This window comes from Apus apus, chromosome 1 (genome assembly GCF_020740795.1).
Source record: "Apus apus isolate bApuApu2 chromosome 1, bApuApu2.pri.cur, whole genome shotgun sequence".
Taxonomy (NCBI): Eukaryota; Metazoa; Chordata; class Aves; order Apodiformes; family Apodidae; genus Apus; species Apus apus.
In genome coordinates, this window is record NC_067282.1 from 60,592,268 (window position 1) to 60,608,220 (window position 15,953).

The 15,953-nt window shown below is 40.0% G+C and overlaps 1 protein-coding gene across 7 annotated transcripts in view; it reads left to right on the top strand.

The window, feature by feature from the left end:
- MCF2L (MCF.2 cell line derived transforming sequence like) overlaps positions 1-15,953 on the top strand; it is a 162,869-nt gene that overhangs the window by 16,791 nt on the left and 130,125 nt on the right. The window contains exon 2 of one of the 7 annotated variants that reach the window (XM_051617633.1): positions 13,847-15,081. The exons of 5 other annotated variants lie outside the window; for them this stretch is intronic. In XM_051617633.1, the coding sequence (XP_051473593.1) occupies positions 15,003-15,081 (79 nt within the window). In that variant the 5' untranslated portion in view covers positions 13,847-15,002. Of the gene's footprint in view, positions 1-3,126; positions 3,148-13,846; positions 15,082-15,953 lie in introns of those variants that run through there. One more of the 7 variants, XM_051617605.1, reaches the window with a different exon arrangement.

Below are 15,953 nucleotides of genomic sequence, written 5' to 3' on the forward strand. Positions count from 1 at the left end.
TGACCTTCGACATCTCATGGCTCCAGTGTGCCACCTGTGTAATGAAGTTACATAGCAAGTTCAGAGCTCTTCCTTGCCTGTTGCCTCCTCTGCTTCTCTAAGAGCAGACTGCTTGCTGGATTTGGTGCTTGCTCCTAAGGCCATGAAGATGGAGACGTTGTGAATGTAAACATTAGGTGCAGGTGTTGCGTGGGTAAACAAGCCATCTATGCCACAGGGTTTCACATGCTGCCTTAATATCATTTTAGTATCACCTATGCATCTGTAGGGTGAAAAGTAGTGGGTTAGATTGACTCCCTGGCTTCCAGCTGGACCATTTGCCATGGAAATCAATTGCTTTCCCTCTGGTCTAGCCAATACCCAGATTAAATGTTGGGTTCTCTTGTTGTTTCTGGCACTGAGGAATTACTCAGGGCTGTTACACACAAATCACAGATCTGCTGGGGTTAATCAGTGCACTCTCTTTGAGTGTTTAGAAAGTAAAACCGACACTATGTAAGAGGAGAGAGCTTTGATAAGAGAAATATTAGGAAATAATGAAATTACTATTTTTTTAAATCTAGGACCTCCCTTTGTTCATTATTTACAGGTACAAACTGCAAACTAGATGCATAATGATATGGTTTAGTTTCTATATTTTTTCAATTTGTTCTGGTTTAGATATGACTAGAATTGGTTAAATGGCCAGCTGTCAAAGGAAGCCCTTTTCCTCCAGCTAAAGATACTGTGTTTGTTTTAATTGCTAGAGGCCAAAGAGAGTTTATTTAATTTGGACATACAATTTAAGTTACTTAGCAGTTTTATTTTCTTAGCTCAATTTATCACATTTGATTAAGCCTGTTTGTTGATCACAAGTTACATTGGAAAAATTGTGATTCTTTAAAATTTGTTTCGTGTAATTAGATTATTGTTTGTAGTCTTAAAATGTCATCTGAAGTCATTATTGAGCTGATTAATATATTTTCCATTGACTGTTACTAAACTTTTTTATATAGTGAGGAGGGAAATAAATTTCATACTGCATCAGGAGTCTCTCCATTTAGCTTTCTGCTGTCAAATTTGTGTGACCTGTTTTGCAAAGACTTACCTGGGGAAATGTACTTTTGCTAATTACTAAATGTGTGGAGAGAGGGAAGGAAGGCTCTGTGGTAGCCCCATGGCACATGTGATTTCCATCCAGGAATCAGCTTGGGGGAAAACCAGCTATATTGAAAATGATGGATTAAATGGAAAATAAGGTGCCTGAGATTAATTACCTGTCCGAAAGGTGAAGGTTCCAGGGAAAACACATCAGTGTCTCTTTTGCTGAGTTTTCTGTGAGCACCTTGAAAAGCCAAACAGTCTTGCCAGCATATTCTGTTTCCAGTAAGGTGTGTGGATACATGCACGAGGGTTGTGTATGTGCAGAGAAGGTACTGGTGACCTCTGTGATGCTGTCAGGAAAAAAAAAAAATCTAACTGGCATGAGGCTGGTGGACCTAGAAGCAGTCAGCTCTCTTAATGCTGCCTGAAGCAGCACTCCAGCAGCACTCAGTTTGCTGAGATGAGGTTTTTTCCAGAAGAAATCCTAGCAGCTTTGTTTTCCACATAGGAAGGGCTTGCAGTCAGAGGAGTGGGGGGGAAATACTGCAAAAATGCCCTATTACACGTATTAAGGAAGCAGTTTTACTTCCTCCCTTCTCGCCCCAATTATTCCTTTTTTTGGGACGTGTTTATGTGTGCTACACTGTGCTTTTGTATCGTTTCAGTTCTGAGCAATATTATGCTTACCCTGACATATTCCATTCCACAAAAATAATCTGTGCCTGCCCTTTTCACTGTTGCAAAACACATTTACATAGGAAGGTTTTAAATGAGATCCCAAAAGGTATCACAATGGCATATGTGTTTGCGGCCAGGATCAGTCCCAAAAGGAGGAGCTCCGTCACTTCCCAGTTTTACCCACTGGTGGGTCTCCAGCAGGGCTGCTGGGCTTGCTTTTGTTCACTGCAGTACAGAGAAAGATGCTCAGCAGTGTGCAGGAGAGAACAATGCCAGTGTTCAGGTGACTTCAGTGGCATTTGGATGTTTTGGATGAATATCCCTCATGCACTTCATAATTCCTTCAGTAGTTTTTCTTGTGAGGATTGAGCTACCTGGTTTTGATGGGTCCCATTGACTTTGTCCAGAGCAGCATGCTGCTTTCTTGAGAAGGCAGTCTGCAGTGTGGTGTGTGCCATGTTCTTGAGCTGCGGCATATGCTCAGTATACACCTTGTTGAGCTCCTCAAAAGGTGGGTTGGTCAACTTCATGCAGGGTGGATACAGAGACATTTAGGTTTGTGGCAAAGTGATTGGAGCACTTGCCCAGTAAAAGAAGAGTGCTCTTCAGTTTCTTCATTTTCTAGAGGCCTGAGTGGATGCTCAGCTGTCCAGCTGCCAGGCTCTTCCTGGATGAAGATACTGGCAGGGGGGCTGGACTCGATCTTCAGAGGTCCCTTCCAACCCCTAATATTCTGTGATTCTGTGATTCATTAGACCAGAAGGAGTGGTAGCGAGGGAGACTTGGTTCCCTGCCAAGTGAGTTAGGCAGGGACTTGTAAAATGGGTGTCTTGAGTTTTGCTCTCTGTTTCCAGTAGCATTTATACATTTAATAAATAATCACATGATATATGATCAGTGCTCAGAGTAGGGATCATCTGATGGCATTTTGAAAGAAGGAATTGTGTAGATGTTGGAAGTGAGGTAAGGGATTGTGAACCCCAATCATGATCTGCCTTTCAGCAGGCAGATGAAGCATCAGTCTCTGCAGAAGGGCAGAAAGAGGAATGAAACTGAGCTGCCCCTCTGTTGTTTTCCTTTGGCTTGCTTATATTTAGACTGCTGTTCCTTTATCCATCTTTTTTTTTTGGGTTGTTTTCCTTTTGGAGAGGTGAGTAGAGAGGAAATCCGTATTTAAAATTTTGTTCTTTTCAGTTCTGGTTTCACAGTGACTGGGATGCAAAAGTATCCAGAGTTAAATGCTGTAGGGATTTTCTGCTACTGTGCCTGGCCCTTTAATCTCTTTTAAGAAATTGAATCTTGCCCTTCCGTGCCCAGTAGATGTTGCTGTTGAATCAATAACACTGAAAGAGAACAAGAGGAAAAAAAGCTTTCAGTGCTCAGAAGGTACAGTAAATATTCCCATATCTTATCCAGAGGAAAGAGGTCTAATTAAAAAGAAATTTAAAAATGCAGTGTCCATATATATCAGCTTGAGAATCTGCAATATAAATGAGAAGTAAGCACTGTGTGAGCAACTTTGAGTTACAGATTTAATGTCCTGTGGAAGAACTGCAAGAGAAGTGGATTCTCTACCTTGCCATCTCCATTATGGTTTTACTAAATATTTGTAATTTGTACTCTCTTCCTAAGAAGTATAAATCATGTTGGTCATGGTCATATCTCTATAGCACGATAGGATTTTTCATAGCTATGCCATATGGTAAGAACAGGCATTCCTGTAGCCTCTCCAAGTCAGCATTACTCCTTGGACAAGTTATTGGAGCACCTTTTAGGATACAAACCCATGATACAGGACGGGTTTTGCATGCTTTTCATGGAGACAAAGCAGGGAAGGCAGGTCACTTTGAGAGAGGAGACTGAAAGAATAAAGAGCAAAACATTTAAAAGTGGTATGCTTCCTTTATCAACACCTCTTCAGAAAGGTTATGTGTAGAGAAAGCTTTTAAAATTTATTTTTTAATGTACTCTGGTCTTCTAACAGGGTTTGAGGAATATTTTGTTATTGATCAGAAAAAATGTGTGAATAAAATATTGAGTAAACAAGTAATCTCACTGCTGAATTTTCTTTCCCTGTTATGTTGGAAAACATCTGCAGCTATTGGTTTCCTTGGAAACAAATACACTGCACAAGCTAAATGCACTGCATTGAGCCTATCAATTTTACTGCATTTGGGAAGAGTTTAACATGCACACTTGAACCTTTTTACTACTTTTGTTTCTCAAATGCTGTGCCATTTATGCTTTCTCCCATAAAACACCTGATCAAAGGAGTTCTGCAAAATGCTTTGGATTTCGGACAGAACAAGAAAGGTTGGTATTTACAAGCCTAAACATGGACTCTCTGTATGTATTTGTATTATAGCATCTAGTTTTCTGAACACTTATTTTTAAAATCTTGCCTTTTAAAGCTCAGTGCTATTGTTTGGATATTGATGCAGTCTTAGCTAGTTTTTGGAGTTGGAGATCAGAGAGCTGCTAAAAGAAATTGGTGGTACATTTGCCTTAGAATAGGATTTTGGCATGACATTGGCTTTATTTGTAGTTCGTTTGAGTAATTCAATATGGGATACATATGTGTTCTCACAGATTAGTATTTTTGTTCTGGCTGTGAGAGGAAAATTATTTCTTATGTTTTGTTAGAAGGTCTTAGTGATGCTTATGATTAGCTTCAGCTGTTCAAGCCAAAAACAAATCTCTGCAACAGTGTGGTTTTGTGATTATATGAAGAAGAATTAATTTAAAACTTACTTGCATTATTGTATTTTAAGAAAGAGAAGCTCTGTTAAGCAAGTCTTGCATAAGAATTAGATTGTTTTTTGGCAGGTATGTTTAACATAGCTTTATGTGTTTACCTGGGTCACAAGTACATGAGGTAGGACTTATATTTGTGGCTGTCTTTGTTAGTAAAATGGTTTCCTAAATATATTGGAAAGTTACCATACAGTACTCAGAACACTATGCTGTATAGAAAAGTACTTAACACATGTTGACAAACCATTGGCTGTGGCTTGTCAAATATTACAGAGACATCTGGCAATGATTCCATGGTGGGATTGCTTGCTAAAATAGGCTTTAAAATGTTTCCTAAACTCCTTTTCCTCTCTAAAAGGAGGCAGCTGTTCACATAAAGTTATATATAAGTTTAGTCACATGTCCCTTTGCATTTGCGATTTGATTCATAACTATTAAACAACCCTTGAATCTGAGACTTTGCTATGTTCCCCCCATGGAGAATGCTGCCTGTCGTTGCTGAGGGGGAAAGGAAGGAAGTTCCTTTAACAGCATGCTGCCTAATCCATGCAAACAGGAAAATTAAAGTTAAGCCATCTAATAACATAACTACTTCTACTTTTTGAGAGCTGCCTGTCTGCAGCCCACTACCACACCAACTCTGATTATTGTACAAGACATCCCTTTTGCACCTACATGTGAGAGTGAAGTAGGATAACAATTCTTACAGGTAACACTGTTATGGAAAGCTTTTGGAGAGTTAAAGAATATCTGACTTCTGTATTTGCTAACATAATTTCAAACGTCATTTGCTAGGTTGTTTATTCTTTGCATATCTCTAGTTTTACCCAGTAGAGGCTTCCAGCCAAAGTTACTTAGTGATTTTTTTGCTTTTGTAGCAGGTGATCCTAGCAATGGCAGATCCAACCACACTAATAACCACAGATGCAAAGGGGACTTGTTTCCTGAGTGCCTTAATGGCTCTTTGCTAATCTAAAAGGTTGGTCAAGATCTTGAAGAAAGTAAAAGGCCCCTACGCAGATCAGACTCCAGGAACCTAAGAGACTCTTTCCTTTTGTTTGTTGGTGTGGTGTAGCTCAAGTTTCAAGCCAAGCCTTCCAGTGCATGGTATCTGGCATGCTCAAGCCTCCTCTATATGTCGCCCTTTGAAATATCAGCTTTAAAATTATATTTCATAATTCTAGCCTCCCTGTTCTCCTTGCTCCTCATCTGTGCTCTGCTGATGCATTCAGTATTTATCTCTGAACATGTCCTTCCTCACAGGTACGCAGGTGGGCAGAGTAAAGTGAATCAAAATGTTCTTCATCAGGTATCCAGGCATTGCCATGAAGTATGCAAGAACATGATTGGAGACTGATCCATTATACATCTGCTGTCTTAGATAAAGGGGCATATGGTACAATAATGTTTTCAATTAAGTCCTTCTCAGGCCTAACATCCTGATAGTAATAATACAGAAGCATTGTGTGCTGTGTCAAATGTATGACCATGCACATTGAAATAGTGTGAGATGTTGTGGGGTTTGACACATTCAAGTATTATTCCTTTACTTTCTTGGATTTTTTTGTGTACTTGTGAATTTGTTTATTGTCATATTTTTTATGTGTTGTTGTAACTAACATCTTATTTCAGCTGAACCAAAACTGTCATTGTAGAAATGCCTTTGAATGAGTACATCTAAATTGTACAACTGGGTTTCAGTAGGTATTCAGCTACTAAGCTTTTGAGAGAACTCTGTGCTACAGTTCAGTCTTGATGTGGTACTTTCCCATCTCCATTTACTCATCAGATGTAAGTGCCAAAAGTGTGAAACAGGACGGCACTGACGTTTTGCTGAGTCTCTAGTGGGGAGCTGGCAACTGAAGGAGTCAGTCATGTTCAGCCCATTGAAACTGGTCTCCTAAAGAGAAGGATTCTGAGAGCAAAATTTGCAGGAAAAAAAAACAAACTTGAACTGGAGAAATGGCAAGAGCACAGAACCAGAAATTTTGTGGAAATTTCAGTTCAAATTTTGTTTAGAACTCTTAAAACATGACATGACTTCATTGGAGAGGTCTTCCATCCCTCTGATCATTTTTGTGGCCGTCCTCTGGATCTGTTCTAGCAGGTCCATGTCCTTCTGGTGTTGAGGACTCCAGAGTGGAATGCAGTATCCCAGGTGGGGTCTCATGAGGGCAGAGTTGAGGGGGAGAATTGCCTCCCTTGACCTACTGGCCACTCATCTGTTGATGCATGCCAGGATCTTTCTGGTCTGTGAGTGCACATTGCCAGCTCATCTCCAGCTATTCATCAAACCAGTACCCCCAAGTCCTTCACAGTGCTGCTTTCAACCCCATTCTCCCCCAGCCTGTATCAATACTGGAGATTGCCCCAAGCAAGGTGCAGGACCTTGCACTTGGCCTTGTTGAATCTTGTGAGGTTCATGTGGGCCTGCTTCTCAATTTGTCTAGGTCACTCTGGATGTGCTTTGGCTATGAGTCTCTCTGTGAGTTCATCACCCTCTGTTACTCTGTGGATTTATGGAGCAAGCTCTTGGTTGCAGTTGTGGTCAACTCAACTCAACAGATTTTATTTTTTTTTTTAAGTATCCAGATGTTATAAAGCTCAAAAGTTATTTGAAATTGAAGCCTATGCAGCCTCTTACATATAATAGATGGTTTGTCAAAAAGTGCTTCTTCTTACTGCATTTTAAAGGCAAAGAAAGTGAAAATAAAAGGCATTGCATTAAGCTTGTCACTTAAAATAGAATCCTTGTTATGGATTGGAAATAGCTGTAAGAGTGAAGGATGTCAAATCAGAAAATGCAACAGCAGTTATGTAATAAAAATAACAAGGAAATGTGCACGTTCGTGCTTGCATTTTTCTTTAAAAGCAGTAACTATTAGTAACTACTTAGGACTAGGGTTCTTCAAGAGGACTAACAGCAATAGTTTCAGAAGCCTATTAAAGAAAAAAATATAAAAATCCTTCTGTTCCAAGAAAGCATGACAATGGTGCTTTGGATGTGGTTTACGTTGTGAAGAAGTTCAGATGACATTTTCCTGTCTGAGAGCTTTGCCATAATGAAGAGAGAGAAAATATAAACTGAAGATTAGTTGTTTTACCTCACATACTTGAGGTATTTTGTGGACCAACCCCCAGGAAAGATCTGTTTAATTTGACTGGTTTGGGAAGTAGCATGTTCTTTAAAGAGAATTAAAAAGAGAAAAAGTGTTGAGATCTGAAAATATTCAATATTTCATATTCTAGTTAATATAAATCCCAAATCGGTGTAAACTGGATATAGTGATTTTTTTCTTGTGAAGAAACTCAAAAGTTGCAATTGTCTGCAAAATCCTTTTTTTCAGAGGCGTCATTTTTCCCTACTTGGAATCTCCTGCCACTTTTGACGAGACTTGACCTGGTCTTTCTCTCCTGTATCATATATCCATCAACACAAATAACCAGACTAAGAAAATAATGATATTTTATTTATGGAGGGTTGCATGCAAGGAAGATAGGTGGAGGAATTGGCCTGTTAAGGAAACAGACACATAGAAGTTTTCAAGCTCTGTTGAGAAAGAGACAAAGGCACTATTGAAGGACCTGTGGTGAGAGTGACTGTTCTGCAGCAAGACTGAGATATTTTTTGGGATTTGGCCTCTCTGGCTGCAAGCAAATTATCCTTGTGGTTATTGAAAATTATTTTCCTATTCCTGGATGGTTTTTTTGAGACTTCTTAAGTTTTCCCATTCTGCATCAAGACAAAGCCAAGCCCTGTAACAGTGCTTGGGGTGCAGTCTAGGAGGAAGGCCAGCACTCAGGGCAGAATAAAAAGTAGCCCTGGGGAGCATGTCTGCTGGAGGTGAGCAGCTCAGCCAGACCAATCACAGACTGCATTTTCCCGTGTCCTCAGTGTGTTCCCTGAGTATTGCACTAATTCCTTTTCTGAAAATGGGAAGAGCTTTCTGTCACCTTAAAGCTCCAGTGAATGCTACATTTTAAAAGACGTACGAGTGGAAAAGAGCAATCAAATTGTAACATTGTACATTTGATTTAAAAAAAAAAAAAAAAGTTCTAAATTAACACTGACATCCTTCTACTCTGTCCTTTATCTGTGATAAACTTGTCAGCCTGTTCCCCAAGGGTAAGCACTTCAGTTTTATTCTGTGCTATCAGATTGAATGGTCCTGGAAATACCCCACTTTTTTTAAATTCTGAATACTTTTTTAGATTGGTGATTGTATGTGAAATTAGTAATTATAAGTGGCATTTTATCACATTTTGTTACAGAGTAATTTCCTGAGAATGTTTTAAATCAGTCCTGACTCTTGAATGGTAGAACTGTTAAAGGCCAGTTCTTTTGAAATGGTGATTTTTACAAAGTGGGACATGTAATATAATAAAATTTGGATTTTTATTTATACTCCGAAACTGAACACAGACAAAAAGGGATTGATATAAAATCCAATACTTTTTAGGAGACTTCAAATGTTAGATCTTTAAAAAATATTTGGCTTTTTTTTTTTTTTTTTCAGGGGGCTAAATTAATTTTTTGACTCCTTACTCTGCAATTCCTGTGAAAAAAAACCACACCATGACAAGAGAAGATGAAAGATATGGGGGTTTCTTGATTTATTTATTTTCTGCATTTAAATACAGAATAATAACTCTGGGGGAGAATATGACAACTCTGTGTCCAGACACTGTCATTTGTTTAGTTAGCATGGTACCTTTCAATATCTGCTCTTCTCAAACAAGAGCTTCCCAATTTCCACTTCCTCTGTTAAATGCTCTTGCACATCAGAAGGCTTCCATAGTCTGTGTTCCTATATCAGTCTTGCCCATACTTTGGCTTCATATATGAGTGTTTGAGTGTCAAGTTTTTAAGAAGAAAAAACTTTGCCTTTTTTTCCCTTCCTGCATGTATTTGCAGGGTAACGACTTGCACAATGCAAAGTTCTCTGTATTCCTTGAGATTGTGAATCTAGGAACAATTTTCTCCTTGTGGAAGAGAGAGGTGTTGCCAAAAATGGAATACTGCCATCTCTTCTTATGAATCCCAGTTTCAAATCCCAGATGCTTTACATAATAAAGCCCAACTGGGCTGATTACCAAGAGAACTCAGTCATTCAGAAAAATAAAAGGGAGAAATCCCTTTGCTTCATGAAGGAAGAACTAGTGCCAAGAGGAGGCTGAAATGTTAAAAATGCATTTTTTGTTTGAATCTTTCATATCAACTGTCCTGTCTCCCCTTTCTTTCCCCTTTTATTTAAGGCTGGGGATCAGTATTGCTCTTGTGCAGTGGGTGTATGTGGAAGTTTTTTGCAGTGCCCATGAGGCTCTAGATTATGAAGCCACATTCAATGGGTCTCTTACCTCTCTGCAGGAGCCCAGAGCTTAGGTAAGTCTTTCTGGCTATGTCTGCAGTGTCTTAGGGCAGCGGTGACACTATGGGTGCCTTTACCTTCATTGCTTACAGTCTATAGAGTTTTGTGGCATGTGATGTTGGGACCATCCAGAAAAGAGCGCAGCTGACTTTGCTGTTGTCCACGTGGTATTGCTGGGAATATGGGATGTTTGGCAGAGGATTCATCTGCATGGGAGTAGCTATGCATATTCTCTGCCCATTTCCATTGCAGCAGGGGATGTGGGCAGGGCCCATGCAAAGCAACAGGGAAACCTGCATGTGTTTTAATTTCTTGTAGTCCTACTTTATATTCTATAAATAGTGTTTCTTCCACTGCAGCTGTTCTCAGAGAAACTGAACTCCTATGGGTTAAAATGGAAGCCCTCTTGTGGATTAATGATTGATTAAAAAACAAAAGAGAGTTGCTTTACTGGTCAGCTCTCTGTGGGTGGAGGGGAGTTACTGCTTAACCGGGAGTTAATCAGGGATTTCTGCAGGAGCTTCAGCTATTCAGCAAAATACTAAATGAGCTGGAAATGGAAAGGAAGTGTGGAAAGACAAAATTTGCAAATACACGAAATTATTCAAAATAGTCAAATTGAATGAAAACAGCTGGAGGATAAATTGGTGAGGCTAAGCAACTGAGCAGTAGTTTGTACACAGTGATACATAAGAGAAAAGGCAACACTATTCCCTAAGCTGGCTGTTACCCTCCGTAAGAGACCTTGACTGGTTGTGGGTAGTTCCCTGAAAGCAGCAGCAGCTCAGCCGGCACTCGGTGTTGGTCTGAAAGGCGAACAGAGCCTGACAGACTGCTGAGGGGGAAACTGAGAACAACAAAATCCTTATGTCAGTGTGTAACCTCTGCTGTGCCGACTTCTGGAGTACCATGTCCAGTGTTGTTCACTTTGTTAGAGTAGAATCAGGGTATGCGGAAGCATGGCAGAGGCGGTCAGAGGTATGAGATTGCTTTTGTACAAGTAGGAACTAATTAGTGTAAGAAATTTGCTGTCTGGAAAAAAGGCAATTGGAGGGGACATTGTAACACCTCCAGTGGAGGTCTGTATAGTCCTGAATGGTGTGGGGAAGTGAATAGAGGGTGTTTATTTCCTGTTTTTTTTCCCCACTGCTTCACAAAAGGCAAACTGGGGCACCCAGAAAAAATTCAGGAAGGCAGTTTAAACAAAAGCAGTTTTTTCCACAGCACCTCATTACAATTTGTAACTCAGTGATGACTGATACTATGGAGATTGAGGTAAAGTTGCCAGATAAATCTTTAGGTGTATTGTTGCAAGTATCTTTTGCTCTGGCAAAACTCATTACACGATTACGTGACTTACTGCTTTGGCTCCTCACATGAGAAGACAGTTGGGTATTAATTCTGGAACATTTTCAAAGTAATTACCATTTCTTGAAAAGCTAGGTAATACAGTTTGGCTGGAGATGTTTGAAAATAAGAGAGCTGTGATGTTGCTGTGTTTGAAGAGGGTTTGCTGGAGACCACAGCCAAAGCAAAGTAGAGTACTGAAGAAAAAAAAAATGTTGCTGAGACTTTCAAACTCGATAGAAGTTTAGAAAAAAATCAGTACAGACCTGCAGAAATCAGGTTGAATATTAAATTTATGTAGCCCTGGAAGTTGATTGATTAAATTCTGTATTATATTTGCCCCTTGCTTACTGTCTTTGTAGGAGTACAGACCATTTAACAAAAATGCTTTCACTGAATTTTAAACATCTAAGACAGAAAAGAAAGGCTGTGTGTTCCTGAAATTTCTCTTGACAGTGCTATACTTCAAGTATGAATTCTTCTGTTGCAACAGGGGCTTGCCTGGGACTACTGAAGATTTTTTTGCTAGGGACGATACGTTAGCAGAAGTTAAAAATCAGAATTCCAGAAGCAGCTTGAATTTTTCAGTAAAAACTAAACGTGTATTTAAAATGATCACACTTTACCTGAAAAATTAAAATATCTCCTATTATGTTTGCAAACTCTCAGTGCTATAACTGGACATCAATCCTTTAACTCTCAAATTTTAATATAGCACATGTGTGAGGCTGAGATGTAATATTTTATCCCTAATGTGGTCATTGTGAGGACCTGCAGAGATGTGGGGTGTCAGGTATGAACTTCAGAAGAATGAAAATAATAGTAGCTCATCCCTGATCTGTACTGACACTACAGAACTGGTTTGATTCCCTAAGTAGCTCATGATAAGATACTGGTTTGATTTTTGTTGCAAGAAGGCTCAGTTGGCTCCTCTCATTAAGAGTTCATTTTAATTAGTTTAAGGTCTGTTTCTTTACTCGGACTTAGGGTTATTCATCAAACCATGGATGATCTGGTTGGATTCCAGTTTCTAACCAGCAGGGATCCTAATCCCACATTCTGTTTAGGTACATTGAAAATACTGCATCTCTTGCCTTCAGTAGAAAAGCTGCTCCTAACCTTGTTACTGTATTACTCCAGACAAGGCTGTCTGATTTCTGTGAATGAACATAATTAAACAAACACATTATTTAAAAAAGAACTCCACTTTTAGGTAAACATTTAGTCCAGCTAACTGAAACCTTTTCCTTTGATGCTCTGCTCATACCTTGCAGGTTTTTAACTTGTTTGAAGGTGTAGACAGTATATATAAAGTGGTGGTGTTGTTATAACTGAGCTTTGACTAGCGTGTTAGAGTTCTCCACTCGCTTTACACAAGTGTAAATATATATTATGTGCATGTGATCCTGAAAGTTGATGGCTGATGTGATAAAATTCATCAGTATATTTATATCTTGCTTTTCATTTTTTATTTCCCTGAGAAAACACCAAGGGAAGAAGGACTTTAAGATATAAGGGAGAGTTAAACAGTTTGCTGTTTCTCCAAATAAAATATGAAACTGCTATTGAATTGATGCAGGACACTCAAGGAAAGCTGGAACTGAATTAACATCATCTGTTGCAGTAGATGCTTATGAATGAATACGTCTCCAGTACTTCTTGCTGCACCAGGAATTTCTGTTATCTTAAAAGTGAACTTTGCTGTTCTGCATTCACTACAATGTCTTAGGCCTTTCACTTGCAGCAATCAACAGCTGCTACAGACTTCCTGATACCTGGAGTTTCTCTCTGGTCTGTCTTTGGATGAGTTGGTCTGTCCCCAGCCTTTGTTTCACAGTGAGAGGTGGCAGAGGCCCCATCCCTGAAGACATTCAAGGTCAGGCTTGATGGAGCTCTGAGCAATCTGGTCTGGTTGGAGATGTCCCTGCTAATTGTAGGGGGGGTTGGATTAGATGACCTTTAAAGGTCCTTTCCAATCCCAGACATTCTATGATTCTATCCATATGCACTTGTGGACTTGCAATCTTTTCTAGATCCTTTGCTCCTGGTTCACCACCTGAATGGCCAGAGCTTGACCTGGTAATCATGATCATGCTGCAGCTCACCTCTTTTGCAAAAATGCAGTCTTTAATGGCAATCATATGAATAAAATACTTTGCAAGTGAAGTTCCTAAACATGCTTTACTTTTATGGTAATACTTTGTTATGCAAAAGCTTGAGTGATTATTTCAGATTTTTATTTCTGTTCATATAGAAAAGGAAAGATATATTACTCTAATAATTTAGAATATGTGGAGCTGCTGTAGACCCATCATACCTCTAGTGGAAATTATGTGGGACTTTTTATAAATTAATATTTAAATATTATCTCAATCAATTTTGTTGACAGAGTAAGTCTGGATAGAGTGATTTTAAAATTAGTTTTTTAGTGTGTACCCTTCCTAATGTTACAGTTGGGAGTTATGAACAAGTCGTTATAGCTATCCACATATTTTCCTAGGAAGGACTGCTGCTTTCTGCCTGCTGTATGTAATCTGTAGTAATTATCTTTCTCCTAAACCACACAGTGCAGTCCTTTTTAATCGTACAGGAAAACAACTTTTTTTTTCTTTCAGGCATAGATACAATTTACTTATTTTAATGGCTGAAAAAGAAGACACAGCTAAAACCAACAGAGTGATTAGAAAACTGGGAGAATTCAGCTGACCAGCAGAATCATGCCAATAATTAGATTTAGTAGGCACACGTCATCTTCAAAAGGGAAGTATTTAAAGCCTCATAATTTGCAACTGGTAAAACAGCCAGTAAAAAAGCACTAAAAATCAGTTATGAGGAGCAGCTGTACAAAGAGGCATTGTATGGCTTTCAGTCTTGTAGGATTTTCTGTATCACTGAGTTTTTCAGTGGTAACGTACAGCAGCAACCAGAAGTTCACTGGCTCTTAGGCTTGCTTTGCCTAGTTACTTTCTGCAGCAGTTCTGTTGTATATACATACTCCATGTACTTTGTGGCTTCTGCAGATCCTGACTCTAAAAACCCTCTGCCTAAGGGAAAGGGGAACAGAGTTCAGGAGACTGCTGCGGTGCAACATTTAAGCAATCGAGCTCCTCCCCAAGCAGTCCGTAAGATGTCTGTGGTTACTGCGGTGTTGAAGGGAAATTCGAGGTTCCCGAGCCTTCCAAAACAACCCTTTTCAAACCGAAGGCGAAGGCATCGCGCGAGCTGGTGAGAGCAGAACGGCCTTGGCGTTGTCAGCGGGAAGGCATTTTCCTCCGCAGCTCCTCACCCTGCCGCAAACTGGCGAGAAGGTGGGAAGGAGCCCCACGTTCACGTCAGCGGGAGGACGGGGCTTCCTGCGAGCCCCCGCCGGCTCAGCGCTGCCCTTCCCAGCGCTGCCCTTCCTTCCCAGCCCTCGCTGCAGGCTGCGGGCACGTCGGCTCATCAACGCTTCGCATTCATTCTGCTATTTGAGGACTCCGCTGCGGGCAAACCCATCCGCAGAGGAGGGGAGCGAAGTTTTAAGCGGTCCTGCTGTCATTAACATTCACGGCTCTGACTTCAAGCAGCGCCCGCCTCGCCCAGGCGCTGCCAGGAGGGAACGGGCGCTCCTGCTTCCCTTTGTGCTGAGGGGGATTCGTGGGGACTGATTGACATGCAGGGCTGCGAAGCACTGCTGTAGAGGTCTGGTTGGGGGGTTTTTACCTCCTCCTCCCCTCATTCTTGGAGCAGGGGGAGCATGTTTGCTCTGGATTCTTTTTGTTTTACCAGAGAATGAGATGCTGGCTGCAAACTGAAGAAATGGCCCTAGAAGAATTGATGCAAAGATTAAATGCGGTTTCCCAGTGTGCTGGTAGGAGGAGCTGCTGGTCTTAAATACTGTGTTGTGTGGATGCTGTTAGTGATTTTGTAGGATTTACAAAAAACCCTGGTAATCTGGCTAGAATTCTTCATGCATGCTTGCATTAAAAGGAAAAAAAAGTGTTAAGAGCTTTTGTCGCCAGATTAAACTTTTCTTTATATTAGCATTAATTAACATTTTTAGTCCTTAGATATTAATGAGACAAGCTTTAGAAGGTACTCTTAAATCGGTTTTGGGTTGCTGCTAGCCCAGTCAAATTCTCTTTATTCCTTTTTTATCTCGGACTCAGCTGTAGCTAAGAAGCAGAGGGAATTACAGGTTTGCCTAGTGGATTGGGTCTATAATGAAGTGGTAGAGAGGCTGGGTAACTGTAGGGCACTGCCACCGGTATTTTGGGTGGGTCTAAAGTGCATTTCCACGAGGATGAAGAGTTGAATACATTAATCGTGGTAAATGCAGTTTTACATCTGTATGGATTAAAAATTGCAGCAGATCTGCTAAAATGGTTCGAGCTCTGTAGAAAGTTATTATGATTTCTGAGAGATTTTATTTTCTTGAAAGTGTCAATGATTATGTGTTCAAAACTAGAACTAAACAGTGATGTTTAGGTGTAGGAGTGTTTTCCTGGCTGTTGTTCATGTAGAGATGTAAACATATTTCAGAATAAAAAGTTACCTGGAAAGAGACGTGGTTCTTGCATCCTTTGAAACTGTTTATTTTGCCTTTTATTCTTAGCCTGTTGACAGATGTCAGAAGTCTTGCATCTTGTTATCTGAGGCAAACCAGTGGTTTGCTGATACAGAATATTTAAGGTATTGTTCATTGCACTATCAAAGCTTGGAATTTTTCTTTCCATTTCCCTG